This window comes from Adiantum capillus-veneris, chromosome 4 (genome assembly GCF_014529385.1).
Source record: "Adiantum capillus-veneris isolate H3 chromosome 4, ASM1452938v2, whole genome shotgun sequence".
Classification (NCBI taxonomy): domain Eukaryota; kingdom Viridiplantae; phylum Streptophyta; class Polypodiopsida; order Polypodiales; family Pteridaceae; genus Adiantum; species Adiantum capillus-veneris.
In genome coordinates this window covers 29602203-29616942 of record NC_140934.1, presented here as the reverse complement: position 1 = coordinate 29616942, position 14740 = coordinate 29602203, and the positions used below count along the sequence as shown (strand labels likewise).

Genomic DNA, 14740 nt, shown 5'->3' with positions numbered 1-14740 from the left:
CTTTGATAAGGCATTTCTGGCCTTCAAACTCCAATTTGAGACCTTTCTCTATCATGGATCCAAGTGAGAGTAAGTTCTTGGTAAAGGATGGTACCAAGAGAACATTGCCAAGAGTTTTCTTCATTCATGTGTCCAATTGAATGAGGAGTTCCAAAGACCGAGCAATATTATTTGAGCGAATAAAAACCGAGCAAATCCAACGTTTCAAAGAGAACAACTAATGTAGCATATCAACTTTGTATACATTTTGGTAATACTAAGTGTTGCTTGAGATTTCCAAAAGGTAGGAAATCTAATTAAATTTTTGATACAGTACAATCATAGACACTAGCAAAGTCCAAAAAGTTGTGTATTGTACAAGATACTGATGGAGCACGGTAATAAATGTACATGGTTCTGATAGAAAGATCTTTATGTTATTTAAGGTTTTTGTTTAGGGCCATATCCTTTGCCCAAAAGATCTTTATGCTATCTAAGTTGAATGTTGCTTTCAATTGAGTACTCTCCAAGGCCGCCTCCCTCATCAAAAGGAAGCTCCGTGCATCTCTAATTACTTGGTCGCATGCAACTGGGTTCACAAGAGACAAGGAGTATAAAAGAGAGTAGCATTCCTACTTGTGACACTATAATTACAAACTCAATTACTCAAGGAGAGAGAGAGAGAGAGAGAGAGAGAGAGAGAGAGAGAGAGAGAGAGAGAGAGAGAGAGAGAGAGTCAAAATGCACGAGATTAACACTTGAGATGAGTTACAATGGGGTGCTTATATAGTATTAGAGAGGCATCTCTTACTTGGAACAAATCAATCATAGAGCCAAGCTTGAATTTGCATATTTGGGAGGTTTTATTGATGTATACATGAGTCCTACATGTGATATTATGCTCTAAAAATGCTCAGCATGGAGTAGCGTATGATTAAGGCTTCTTTTTGCAATGCTACACATGCCATATGCCACCTACAAAGATGCCCAATAGACTGGGGTTATGCTCCATGGTGACTCTAAGACAAAACCCACAAAACTTACAATAATGTAGCCGTTAGAAACACTCGTATTAGAAAGTGAGCAAGTAGTATGTAGCCACTAGAAAGACTAGTAATGAGTGAGGAAGATTAGCAGAGTAGAGGAACTAGTATTTAAGTGTTTTTTCTAGATTTAAAGCCACGATAAATTGGAGGGTGGGAAATAGCTTAGCTAGATGAGTAGTTTTGAGTTACAAAAGGTGGGTCAGATGACCGTGGCGACACTTTCCAGGATTTAACTTGCCTTCACCACCCTCGCTTACAAAGGACGATGGCAAGCTAGACCTTGGGAGAGAAAATCTAATTGTTAGCTAATGAGTGACGGATGGTTTGTACTGGAAGATGAGGTTTTGAGCAGCTTGCATCCTGCGCTGAAAAGTACACTGCATGGAGGTCTTGAGAAGGGGGGAGTGGGGGCTAATCTATATGTGCAACAGGGTGCAAACCATGGGATCAATGGCCCATATTCAAATCGAGGCTACTATCAAATTTCAATTGTCAATTTGTTAAAACTAATAGTGGGATCCTGATATTAGTTTTTTTAATCTCAACATTAGTGTTTTGAAATTATAAACGCACATGCTTGATGGTTAGGGCGTTGGGCTCACATCTCGTTAACGAGGGTTCAAATCACTCCAAGATTAGTTTTTTTCACTAATCTTGGGATTGGCGGCAGAGATTCAGCGGTGGCCTTCTGGGCTGTCGATCCCATGGTTTGGGAGTCTCCAAATTGTAGGTGGTCGGTGGACAACTGAGCCTTACGGTATGTAGAGTAACGATTTTCCACTTACTTAAGAGATATTTTAGGCGACTATCTCGTAGATTTGTCCATTGCGATTGCCTGACCTTTGTGGTGCAACCTGCGCTGCCAACATGTTTACAGCGAAATGGATGCCGGACATCATCAGAGCTCCCTCCGATGTTCAGAGAGTGGGATGCTTTGCGCCTAATGTTAACTTCATCCAGGCATCTCTTGCTTGTCCATCCCGCTCTTCCATGGTAGGACCGCTATTGTGAGAGAGAGAGAGAGAGAGAGAGAGAGAGAGAGAGAGAGGGAGGGGCAACTGGCTTGAATTTGGTGGTACTTTTGCTTCACATATAATTGGGTCGTCACCAAATCACCAGCAGTTTTAGTCTTCACAAAAGTTGCTTTGTTACCGGGCGTTGCAATGCATTCATTCGATCCCAGTTTGAGAAAGAGATGGGCGACAACGATGAAATACAAGATCTCTGAAAAATAATCTTCACTTTTTGTACTAGAGATCTCATTTCCACGTCCATCTTTACAGTGTGATTTTGAACATTTGGCCATGTGTGACTTTGGGGTGGCTAAACCATACAACATAAATTTTTTCATGTTGAAGACCTCCAGTATTGATGATAATAGTTATTGATCAATAATTAGATGTACTACTAAAAACAGATGCTTGTTGCTTGCTTACAAAGGTGGTTAAATTCTTGTGTCATTGCAACCTTCCTATGATCAAGGATATATTCTCTATTGATAACACCCACAATCTTCTGTTTGTGGCCTAACAATTGTCATGTGGGGTAGATATATTGCTTTATTATTGATTCACATGCTGTGTAAAAAACTCTCTCTCTCTCTCTCTCTCTAGAGACACACTTTTTTTTGTAAATCAATTTGATTTATCTATCTGTGGGAAACCTCAAAGAGAGGAAAACCCACCAAAAAGATGAAGTACAAGCGAAGGACACAAAAGTGTTCGACTGTACAAAACAGCTAAAAGCATTCATAAGGAAGCTGATGTATCTCTGTAGTGATATCACCAACTTCCAAGGCCAACCGTAAAGACTGCTTAAGGGAAAGTTTGAAGAAAGGCAGGGATCTGCATGAATTCGATGGAACATATGGCCATTACGCTGTTGCCACAGGCTTCAGTAAGCCCAAAGAAGATTGCAAAGCGTTGCAACGCCGGTGAGAAGATACCAAAAGCCCAAAACCGTTTATGGAAGACCGTCGTGGGAAAACGGAGCCGCATACACGTAGATACCCGACGAAGAAAGTCTCGAGTAATACAACAATCCCACAAGAGGTGACAAACATCCTCCTTGGCAGATGACCAACGGACACAGGATGAAGGGCGGATATGGTGCATCCTAAGAAAGGTACCCACCGGGAGCACACCAAGTAAACAACGCCAAAGAAACAAACGCTCCTTCAGTGGCAAACGGCTTTCCCATAATGCAGATAGAAACCTTCTCCACCAAATATCTGATTTATGCATGTGCCAAAGAGTGTTGCATCTATCTACACACACACACACACTTACACACTTGTGCATATGTGTATGTCTCTCCTTTGAATTGTGATGGTCTCCCTGCTCAGGAGAGGACGCTATAGGCTTGAGCTTGAGACAAGAGTTACCGGGGAACGCCCCCTAGCCCTCGTTCCGGCGTTCCGGGGGGCAGTTCCCTTCCCGAACATTCCGAAACGTCCCGGAACGTCTGACGTTCCGGGTGGCCAGTGCAAACCGGAACGGCCGTTCCAGAACGCCCCAGAAACGTTCCGGAATGCCCCTGGAACGGCCAACGGCTACAAACAAATTTGGCAAAAATTGAAAAAATTGAAGTAAATGTTTGGGCTTCTTTTTGAAGTGTGCAAGGCCTCAAGGACTCATAAAATGCACCCCCCTCCCCCTTTCTCTCCACAAGCTAATCCTCAAGGCTCAAGCTCTCTCCCTCTCACACTCTCAAGACTCACTCTCTCAAGGCTCAAGGCTTCAAGCCTTCAAGCTCTCTTCCTCTCCCTCCCACTCTCTCAAATCTCTACCTCTCCCTCTCACTCTCTCGAGTCTCTCCCTCTCACTCACTTACTCTCTCTCTCTCTCTCTCTCTCTCTCATCATCTAGTCATAGCAAGGTTGAATGGTCTTCAAAACGAGTTTTTTGTGAGTATTAGAGTCAAAGCACTCTAATACGCTTTGTATTTGAACACAAGGAGCTAAAAAATGCACTATTTGGGTGTTTTTTATACCTCCCGTTCCGCGCCGTTCCCATTCCGGACCCCTAGCCGTTCCCCCGTTCTGCGGGGATCTCGTCGCCATTCCCGTTCCGCGTTCCGGGTAACTATGCTTGAGACATTGGATGAGGCTAGTTTAGCATTGGCGCATAGGCCCCTCGGCTTGAGCAGAGGTCATTGTTATCTAGTCAGATAGAGGCTGGGGATGGATATAGCCAGCTTTGGCGAGGGTCTTGAAGCTACACTATTTCGAAGACTATTACTTGAGTTCTAGTTACATAGTATAGAGATAGGTAGTAGTCTTTGTGTTACGTTGGGTGAGGGCGATGCCATGTCCGATGGTGTATACACGTCCACTCTCATATCGATTCTTCACTCCTCCCTTGTGAAGTATCCTCCGCGATTCATCTCTTTACATACTATTCATGGAGATGATATATGACAATGGGTTTTCTTTATTGGTTTACCAAGACACTGTTTTGTCTATTGTGGTAGAGCTGGACCTTGGTCGTATGGAAGGCGGATGCATTAGGAGAGATTTGGAGCAAAGACAACAGACAAAGTCATAGGGCAGGTAGAAAGAGGTATCTTTAGCTTAGAGGTTGAGAGAGCGAGGAGAGGAGAAGCAAAGGAGGAAGAAGGCAACAGAGTTAGACAGACTTGCCGCCACTTAGGCAGTTTATAGGCGCAAACATCCTCCACAAGGGCCACCTCTTCAGGTTTCATCTTCATCTTGAACTCTTCAGGCTTCATCTTCACTTAGTTCAAATATGGATGATATTCCTCTTATTGTACTCATGACTTAGTATAAGATGTGTAAGGTGCAGCAGAAGTGAATGTTGAACTTTGCTAAATATGAGTGATCCTATCGTGCTCAAGGTTCCTTTTACTTACGGAAGGGAGAGCCTTCCGTTCCCTTAATGAGAGAGTGCAAGTGATCACAAACAAAGTGAATAGACACTGTGCGTGAAGGTGCTGAGATTGAGAGATAGAGAGAGAAGAGAATACGACACCGGGAAGTTGTCAAACCCTCCTCCAAGGGCCCCACTCTCGATGGCGAGAGTGGTCTACTATTGATTGCACAATCTGGTACAAGTGTTGATGCAAGTCTAAGTAATGCTATGGCCGAAAACTGTATGCTGCGAGGACGACGGCGACGACGACGACGACGCCGCCGCCGCCGCCGCCGCTATCTACTACTGTGACTTTGTATGCAAAAAACGCTGTCTTTCTTGCTTGGAATCGCTGGATCTGCTGCCTTTTTACTTACTGAATTTGCTGGTCTTTCTAGCCAAAAAAGCTGAAGTCTATGGCTGGAAAACGCTGATGTCTGCAAGCCTTTGAAACGCTGAATTGGCTGAGCAAAACGCTGATCTGCAGGGGTGGAATTGCTGATGCTTTAGAGCTGAAAAACGCCAGGCTGAAAGGGTTGGTACTTGCTTGAGAGGGAGAGGGAGAGGGAGACGCCTGTTGCAAGTGTCCTTGCCTGTGCACTTTCCTCTTCTTCTACCAAAAAAGCTAGCGCTAGGTTTTCCTTATATATTTCCTTGGTAAATTTGCCACTTTGTTTCCAACAAAAGTCACTTAAAAGAATAAGTGAAAAATGTCAAAAATAGGGAAAATGGGTTCTGCGCACTGGAAAATGCTCTTGATGGATTCTGATGGTAATGTTGATGATCGTGCTGTGTGCAACCAAAGGATATGCATCTAATCTAATGGGCATGCACGGTCTGCGAACAGACTCACAAAAGTGCCAGAATACTTCCTATTCTAGACTGACTTGACTGAACTGAACCCTGGTCATGCTGTAGCTTGTCCATGGACACATAGGGTTGGATGTGTCACGTGACATCCCCTCCTTTTCAAAGTGAGGTACTGGTACCGAACTGTAAGGCGTCGAGGAAGATCGCCAATAGCAATCCGGAATCCTGGAAAGGACTCTTTGCCGGCCCACTCTCATGTGTGGGTTGTGCGGTACTTGAACTTCATAAAGGTCTGCAACGTTTGCTTCTTTAGGCCGCGCCGAAAGCGACACAAAGTCTTTTGTGGCTCCTTCAATGCTTCAACTTCGTCTATAGTCACGCGTCTACCTTCTTCAAGAATCTCCGAGGCTGAAAATTCCTGAAACCACTTCCAACACAAAAACATGAACATACCCATTCCATGTAAAGTGACTGGAAAAAATCTCGTCTTCCTCAAAGACTGTGCATGCAATGTAGATTAACAAATAGACGGAGTGCCAAACTATTCACCACACACGCTAACAATGAGATTGAATCTGTGTTTCTGATCTAAAGCAATCAACTGTGGCAAAAATCACAATGGACATACCCATGCTTGATGCTCAATCTTTCTTGTGCTCTTTCTTCGATTGTGTTGTGCCAAGGAAGAGACATGGAATGTGACTTCCTTGAATGCAAACATTTCATCTTTTCATGAGAAATCCGCATACATCCGTGCTCATCCATGAGTGAATTGTGCTCAACGTACAATATGTCATGCCTAGGAAAAGGGATCACATAAAGACGTTGACTAAAATACAGGAAACGATCACGAATTGAACACTCGTACAATGCGTGCTGACTAATTATTCAAACACATAGTACTTCCTGTGAGGGTTCCTTGAACCTAGGCTCTAGAGCCAAGATCGATTCTTCCTGAGGGGGTTCTTTGGACCTAGGCTCGAGAGCCAAGATGGGTTCTTCCTGAGGGGGTTCTTTGGACCTCGACTCGAGAGTCAAGATCGGTTCTTCGTGATTGATCGACTCTGCAATGAGGTTAGCTTCACTAGAGAAAGTATCAACTAACACATCATTCTTGTGAACAATCACATAATGGTCATACAAATCATCATGCTCGTGAGAAAGCACATCTTGATCATGCAAAGCATCATGCTTGTGAATAATCACATCTTGATCATGCAAATCGTCATGCTTATCATTATCATGCAAATCATGTGTGTCATGCTTTGGAGAAGAAAAGACTGAAAGAGTCTCCTTTTCTTGATCCTCTTGCATCTGTGCCTGCACATGAGAAAAGAGTCGCAACAACTCTTGCAGTCGATTGTTCATTGCTTGTCTTGCTTTGTTCTCGCGATCAAATGCTGCTTGTCTGTCTTTGATCTCGGGATCAAATTCTGCTTCTCTTTCTTTGTTCTTGCGATCCAACTTTGCTTCTCGTGCTTTGGCTTCCAAGCGTGCTTGCTCATGCTCACGCTCTATGGCTGCCATTCTTTCTTCGTGTTCACGCTCTATTTCTGCTTTTCTTTCTGCGGCCTCCAAGCGCGCACGCTCATGCTCACGCTCATGCTCACGCTCAAAGTCGGCCATTCTTTTTTGCTTTTCTTGCTTCGCGTCCTAACCTCCTGTCCATAAACAACTGCATCAACTCCTCCATAGGAGTTAGTGCAATCCTTGGCGTAGATGGGGAAGGGGGAGGGTCGGAAAAACCTCCTGGTGGGGAAAATTCTTCTTCGCCTCTCTCATACTCATCACCTCCAAGCGAAGTATCCATTCCGCTTCAAGTGATGACCATCCACTGAAGTCGTGGGTTCTTGTGGTCTTGGGTTCTTAAGGTCACTAGGAACTTGGGTTCTTGGGGGTTCTGGTTCTTGGGGTTCTTGAGGTTCTTGCGGGTCTTGAGGTTCTTCTTTAGCTTGCAATTTGTGTTAGAGAAGGATCTTCTCTTCACCCGAGTTCTGCTCTTTTCCGCGGCGCATCCTTGGCAGCCTTGCGCTCACACTAAGGTTGCTTTTTCCCACCTCATGTCGATTGGCCGGTTGCTAAGTGCACGGTCCGCTCTCAATGAGTGAAAAGAGGCACAAGGGGAGGCTGGACAAGCCCTTCTTTCTTCGGTTTCCTGTCACTCTTCAAAAACACGATTAGGAATCGACACGCCCAAGAGGACTTGGGTTACGTGCGACCGCAACAAGCAAAAAAAATAAATTCTTGTGGTTCTTTCCTTGAGTGATACAAAACACTGCCAAAGCTTTGATACCAATGTAAGGTGCAGCGGAAGTGAATCTTGAACTTTGCTCAAGATGAGTGATCCGATCATGCTCAAGGTTCCTTTTACTTACAGAAGGGAGAGCCTTCCGTTCCCCTAATGAGAGAGTGCAAGTGATCACAAACAAAGTGAATAGATACTGTGCGTGAAGGTGCTGAGACTGAGAGATAGAGAGAGAAGAGAATACGACACCGGGAAGTTGTCAAACCCTCCTCCAAGGGCCCCACTCTCGATGGCGAGAGTGGTCTACTATTGATTGCACAATTTGGTACAAGTGCTGATGCAAGTCTAAGTGATGCTATGGCCGAAAACTGTATGTTGCGAGGACGACGACGACGACGCTATCTGCTACTGTGACTTTGTATGCTAAAAAACGCTGTATTGGAATTGCTGGATCTGCTGCCTTTTTACTTGCTGAATTTGCTGGTCTTTCTAGCCAAAAATGCTGAAGTCTATGGCTGGAAAACGCTGATGTCTGCAGGCCTTTGAAACGCTGAATTGGCTGTAGCAAAACGCTGATCTGCAGGGGTGGAATCGCTGATGCTTTAGGGCTGAAAAACGCCAGGCTGAAAGGGTTGGTTCTTGCTTGAGAGGGAGAGGGAGAGGGAGACGCCTGTTGCAAGTGTCCTTGCCTGTGCACTTTGCTCCTCTTCTGCCAGAAAAGCTAGCGCTAGGTTTTCCTTATATATGTGCTTGGTAAATTTGCCCTACTTTGTTTCCAACAAAAGTCACTTAAAAGAATAAGTGAAAAATGTCAAAAATAGGGAAAATAGGTTCTGCGCACTGGAAAATGCTCCTGATGGTAATGTTGATGATCGTGCTGTGTGCAACCAGAGGATATGCATCTAATCTAAGTGCCTGGGCATGCACGGTCTACGAATAGACTCACAAAAGTGCCAGAATACTTCCTATTCTAGATTGACTTGACTGAACTGAACCCTAGTCATGCTGTCGCTTCTCCACGGACACATAGGGTTGGATGTGTCGCGTGACAAGGAGGGTTTTCCACCTGTTGAACATGATGAAAATGTGTATGTTAGAAGATGTAAGAGATTGAGAACCAAGAAATAGTCTTTGTCATTTTTGTACATTGTATGGATGTTTTGGGATCATCTATTTTGTGGTGATTGGCGGTAGAAATTGTGCCCTTGAGATGTTTATTTTAATAGAAGACTTTTCTTGTCTTTTTTGGCTACGGTGGTTTTATTCTTCCATCACTTTCATTCTTGCTCTTGGAGGTTGGCCTATTAGGTTTTTAGTACCCGGTTTGGCTTTCATATGTAGCTTGGTAGAGATGAAATTGCTCGAGGGTATTGCTGTCGTGGCGAAGCCTTGGTTCAAAATTTTACCTTGCCATGTTGGTTTCAGGTGCAATGGAAGGGTTTAAGGATTTGAACTCGGATCGAGTACTTTGCACAAACACAAGGTCACTTTACTTTACTTGAAAGAAAGTGAATTGAACACAATGAAAGAGAGCGGCAAAGAGAGGGAGAAGAGAGCTGACAGTGCGTGTCATGTCCCTACCACCTTCAAGGGCCCCCTTTCTTTGTTGTTAGAGCAAGTACTCGCTTTGATTACTTGCACAAATGCTAATACAATGGCTAAATACCGAATACTAGAGAGAGAGAGAGAGAGAGAGAGAGAGAGAGAGAGAGAGAGAGAGAGAGAGAGAGAGAGAGAGAGAGAGAGAGAGATTGTTGATGTCACAAACTGCTGACGTGTCAAGCCACTAAAGAATGGAGCCAACGTGCACACCTCAACTTATAAAGTCTTCTCGAGTGGCATATTTTTAAAGAAGAGTTCCCACCAACTTATGGGACCTTGTTCGATGGGGACCAAGTGACCTAGAGAGATTAAATTAAAGCGGGACCAACACACACACAAAGCGTAGAAGATGATGATGTGGCATATATCTTCGTGCCTCGACCCCGGACTTATTAGCCACTGCACCCTTACTCCATCGCGCATTGGGCGTACTTCCGCCTTCATTGCTCTGTCTTATAAGGCATAAACAATAAAGATCACTTCCAAGAGAAGGATCAAGATTTTTCAAACCATTGTTTTTCTCAGAGGTACTGCCATGCAATGGCGAGAGTCTATAGCTACCAAGCCGCACACTCCAAGGACTTGGCAAGCTTTCATGAAAATTTTTGCCCGAAGTTACATGCCTTATGACATCTTCTTGCGGATTGCAGCTTCTTGCAGAGTGGGGTATCTTGAAGACTTGCCACCGAAACCCTAGCAGATTAAAACTTGAAATTTCTCGACATCTCTCAACAGGTGTTTTTTTCAAATTGATAACCTTGGAGGTCCAATGTGATTGGTATATCTTGGGGCTACCGTCACCGCCACAGGAACATTGTTTGTCGAGGCTTGTTTCGACTATTCAAGAGCTTAGGCTACAACCTTATAGAAGAAATCTAACTCTAATCTTGGTGCAAGTGCTTTTTAAGTTTGAGTTCTGTTTGAGAACTTGTTTGGTGGTCCATTTGTTTGAAATGGATGTATCCGTTTTGAACGTGGCTTGGTACCAATTTGAATTGTTTGACTCTGGCTTTAATAGTGTTTTATCTTACTCCTGGGTGGAGTAGTGAGAAATGATGTTTGAGAATGCTTGCTCATACTCATGGCTCGGACCGGACCCTTGTGGTTATTTACGAGGGGAGTATTGAATGTTTGAAAAGTGATGTTTTTACTCGTGGCCCGGACCCGTCGGACCCTTGTGGTTATTTACGGGGGGAGTATTGTTGTTACTCATGGCCCAAACGTGGATGGTTATTTACAGGGAGAGTATTAAGAAGTATAAGCAGTGGTTACTCTCAGCACCTCCAAATGACTCAAGCTGCGGTCTGGGGAGTGTTTGGTTGTAAAAGGCCTCTATATCTCATGGCTTGGACCTTTTTAGGTTATTTGTAGGAGGGGTGATGAGGGAGTCGTCGAGCAGCTCATGGCCAGGACCCTTGTGGTTATATGCGGGGGGAGTGTTCATTGGCGGCTTTATGTTTCTATGTCTTGTAACATGTATATGTGAGCATTTGTGTTGCATAATGATGTGCCAACCACTGAATACTCCTTATTGGATGAGATTTTGATGGGGAACCCAACGATCGAGGATATCAAGAGCTCCAGTCTGGAATGAGACTCCTTATGGGACGAGATTTTTCTGGGAAGCCAATGATCTATGTAACAAACTGCTGACGTGGTAGAACTGTACGGATTTCTGCTTTTCACGTTGGCAGTGCTGACGTGGCAGAACTGTACGGATTTTCCCTTTTTCGCTGGTTGATGACGTGGTAGGCTGTACGGATTTCCGTAAATTACGCTGGCAGCTTTTTGGCATTGCTTTTGGACCAGAAGCTTTTGAGTTTTAAGGCTTTTCATTGTAACTGCTTTTTAGGCCAAGGGCCTTTAAATATGAGGTTAGGGCTCATTCTCTGGCATGCTTCATGGAGAAGGTGCAGAGTCTGGAGTACTGGCTTGTACTGAGTTGATGCAATATAAAGAAACACCGAAAGGGGCGCCAAGGTTTGGGGACAATACTCTTTGGGGTGGAATTTTGCCACTCCTTGTCGCGTGTCTTCTCTCTCTCTCTCTCTCTCTCTCTCTCTCTCAGTTCAGTTGTTATTGAAGTGCTAAAAGTCTGTTCAGTCTGTTCTTTTCTATTGGCACGTGGTGCTTGTCTTGTGACAGTGGTATCAGAGCATCAGGCGTGTGCTTTACTGAAAGCATACGGGTCCCACAAAAGAGCAGACTGAGCAAACCAGAGACTTCTGAAATTTATTTGAGGTTTCAGGTTGGAAAGTCAGTCGACTTTTCGAGCTCGACTGATGTCGAGATTGCTTTTTAAGTTTGAAATCTGTTTGAGAACTTGTTTGGTGATCCTGATTGGAATTTGTTTGAAATGCATGGTATCTGTTTTGAATCTGTCTTGGTGCCCATTTGAATTGTTGGTTGTAATACTGGTTTCAATGATTCATAAGTTTACTCCCGGGTGGAGTAGTGAGAAATGATGTTTGAGAATGCGTGTTCATACTCATGGCCCGGTTCCTTGTGGTTATTTACGAGGGGAGTATTGTTGTTGTGACTCCCGGCCCGGACCTGGATGGTTATGCGGGAGGAGTATTAAGAAGTCTAAGCAGTGGTTACTCTCAGCACCTCCAAACGACGCAGGCTGCGGTCTGGGGGACGTTTGATTGTAAAATGCCTCGGCCCGGACCTTTTTAGGTTATACGGGAGGAGCGATGAGGTTATACAGGAGGAGTGATGAGGGAGTCGTTGAATATCTCCCGGCCTAGACCTTCTTAGGTTATGCGGGAGGAGTGTTCATCGGCGACTTTATGTTTCTATGTTTTGTAACATGCATATGTGAGCATTTGTGTTGCATTGTGATGTGCCAACCACCGAATATTCCTAATTGGATGAGATTGCTTGGGTATGTAATTTTAGTGCATCAAGACACCCGTGGCAGATCAGTACGGTCTGGGTGTGATGGCTAATTTTACTACACTGGAATATCAAGAGTTCCGATTTGGACAAACGGAGAAGCTAACTCCTTGATCAAAAGAGCCGAAAGAAGAAGCTAACTCCTTGATCAAAAGAGCCGAAAGGAGAAGCTAACTCCTTAACAAAAAGAGCAAACTGAATGTCCTTCAGAATGACCCTTGGAATTTTTTTTGAGCTAACTTGAGTTGTGTTAGGTGCAGTGGAATGATTGTTTGCGCTTTGCTCAAGATGAGTGCTCCGAACTGTGCTCAAGGTTCCTTTTGTTCTTATGGAAGGGAGAGCCTTCCGTTCTTAATGAGAGAATGCTATGATCACAAACAAAGTGAATGGACACTGTGTGTGCAAGTGTATGAGACTGAGAGATAGAGAGAAGAGAGATACGACACCAGAGACGTTGTAAAACCTCCTCCGAAGGCCCCACTCTCGTCGGTGAGAGTGGTCTACTTATGATTGCACTATCTGGTACAAATGGTATGCATGAGACTGATGCAAGTCTAGGCTATGTCGACGATGACGACGGTGATGACGAAGTCGACCTAAGGGCTGAAATCTGCAATCTTTCTACTGCTGTCCAAAAACGCTATGGGCTGAAATCTGCAATCTTTCTATTGCTGTCCAAAAACGCTATGGGTTGAAATTTGCAAATTTCTATCTGTTGAATTCTGACTCTATGTCGGTGACGATGTTGATGGCGACGATGCGACGACGACGTGCTGACGCAGATGCTGAAATCTGCGTTTTCCGGGCTGAAACTGTAAACGTTGCGGAAACTGACAGTGCGGCGAGGAACTGCTGCGGGAAGGTGAGATCTGCGAGGTTCGGGACTTGATCTGCGGGTACTACCTGCTGAAAACTGAAAACGCTAATGTTCCTTGACTTTCCGTCGTGGTAAAGGTGCAAAACGTCGGGGCTGATCTGCAACCAAAAACGCTAGGGCTGAATTTTGGTCCTGCTGTTGTTCATGAATGCTGAAAACGTTGACTACTTGCTACAGAATGGGCTGAAAATAGAAAACGCTGGCAACTCTTGAAAGCGTTAGTAAAAACGCCATAGTTACATGGGACGGCGGGTCGCGGTCGGGAACGGGGACGGGACGGCAAAAGTCAGGAAACGGGGACGGGGGTCGGAACGGCAAAAAAAAAAGAGTTTTTTTGGCATTTTTTGACCTACACATATGCCACACACATAGAGCATCACTTTGACCATAAATTTACACTAAATAGACCAAAGAACACGAGTCATATATGCTGAAATGTGCTAATAAAACATTAATGATCGATGGATACAAAATGAGAAGTGCATGCCACAAGGGCTCAAGAGCCAAAAAGCCTAAAGGACTTAGGACAAGCTTGAGGCCTCAGATAACAAAAAGTACAAAGGGCTATGTAGTATGTAGGGTACCTGAAGAAATCATGCTTCGACTCGGAAGACCCCTTGTGCTGCGCTTCTACAACATGCCAACTGAAGAGGAGGACAACACACTAAATGGAAACCACAGAGAGTAGTCCCCCCCCCCCCTTCCCCCCCCCACTTTGTAACTAGCATCACCCTAGGTAGCTAGACATTTTTGTGCAACACCTAACTCCCCCCTTGTAAATATCCGCCCCCAAAACCTCGGCATCAACTTTTGTATCGGCACCTCTCAAACCCCGGCTTGACGTGGGCGTCAAGCTCTCTCAACCCAGGGGTGTATATAAGGGAAGCCCGTGCCACTTCCCCCAACTTGCGAGCCTCGTTTTCATGCGATCTTCGCGTCCCTTGTATTCGACACTTTTCTTTCAATAGTGATCATTCGTTTGCGTCCCTCAATCTCGTGTCCCTCTTGCGTCCCGTTTTCAAGTTGCCTTCTTGTGCATGCGTTTGCTTGCCTACAGGTCCCGTTTGCAACGAGCCGGCGCGGTCCCGTTTCCCCGACGTCCTAGACCATCACCAAAAACATGCAAATTCTTCAAATTAGACTTAGCTAAAAACTTAAATCTTTCTTGATACAGATTATGACTACTTCTAGCTACTGAAAAGAAAGAAGGGTCGAAAAGACGTACCTGAGAGTCATCAACATTGCTGGTTGAAGCTGAAGAAGAAGTAAAAGTGTTTTTTATTTTTGTAGTAAGGTCAGTGTTTCAGATCAACGCCCGCCTCAAGGCTAAAGATCCTAAGGCTAGATTGGTGCTAGCCACACCCCTCATTTGTATAGCAGGGCTGTTGCCAAGCAGTGAGGTCCTTAAATAAGG

General features: G+C 44.6%; 1 protein-coding gene across 2 annotated transcripts in view; it reads left to right on the top strand.

Moving 5' to 3' along the window:
* The first annotated feature begins 1827 nt into the window (after positions 1 to 1827).
* The window catches only part of LOC147458933 (Peptidase family M48 family protein), a 97611-nt gene continuing 84698 nt past the window's right edge, over positions 1828 to 14740 (top strand). Inside the window, exon 1 of one of the 2 annotated variants that reach the window (XM_086510357.1) lies at positions 1828 to 2018. In XM_086510357.1, the coding sequence (XP_086366483.1) occupies positions 1893 to 2018 (126 nt within the window). In that variant the 5' untranslated portion in view covers positions 1828 to 1892. The remainder of the gene's footprint in view (positions 2019 to 14740) is intronic. The other variant, XM_086510356.1, reaches the window with a different exon arrangement.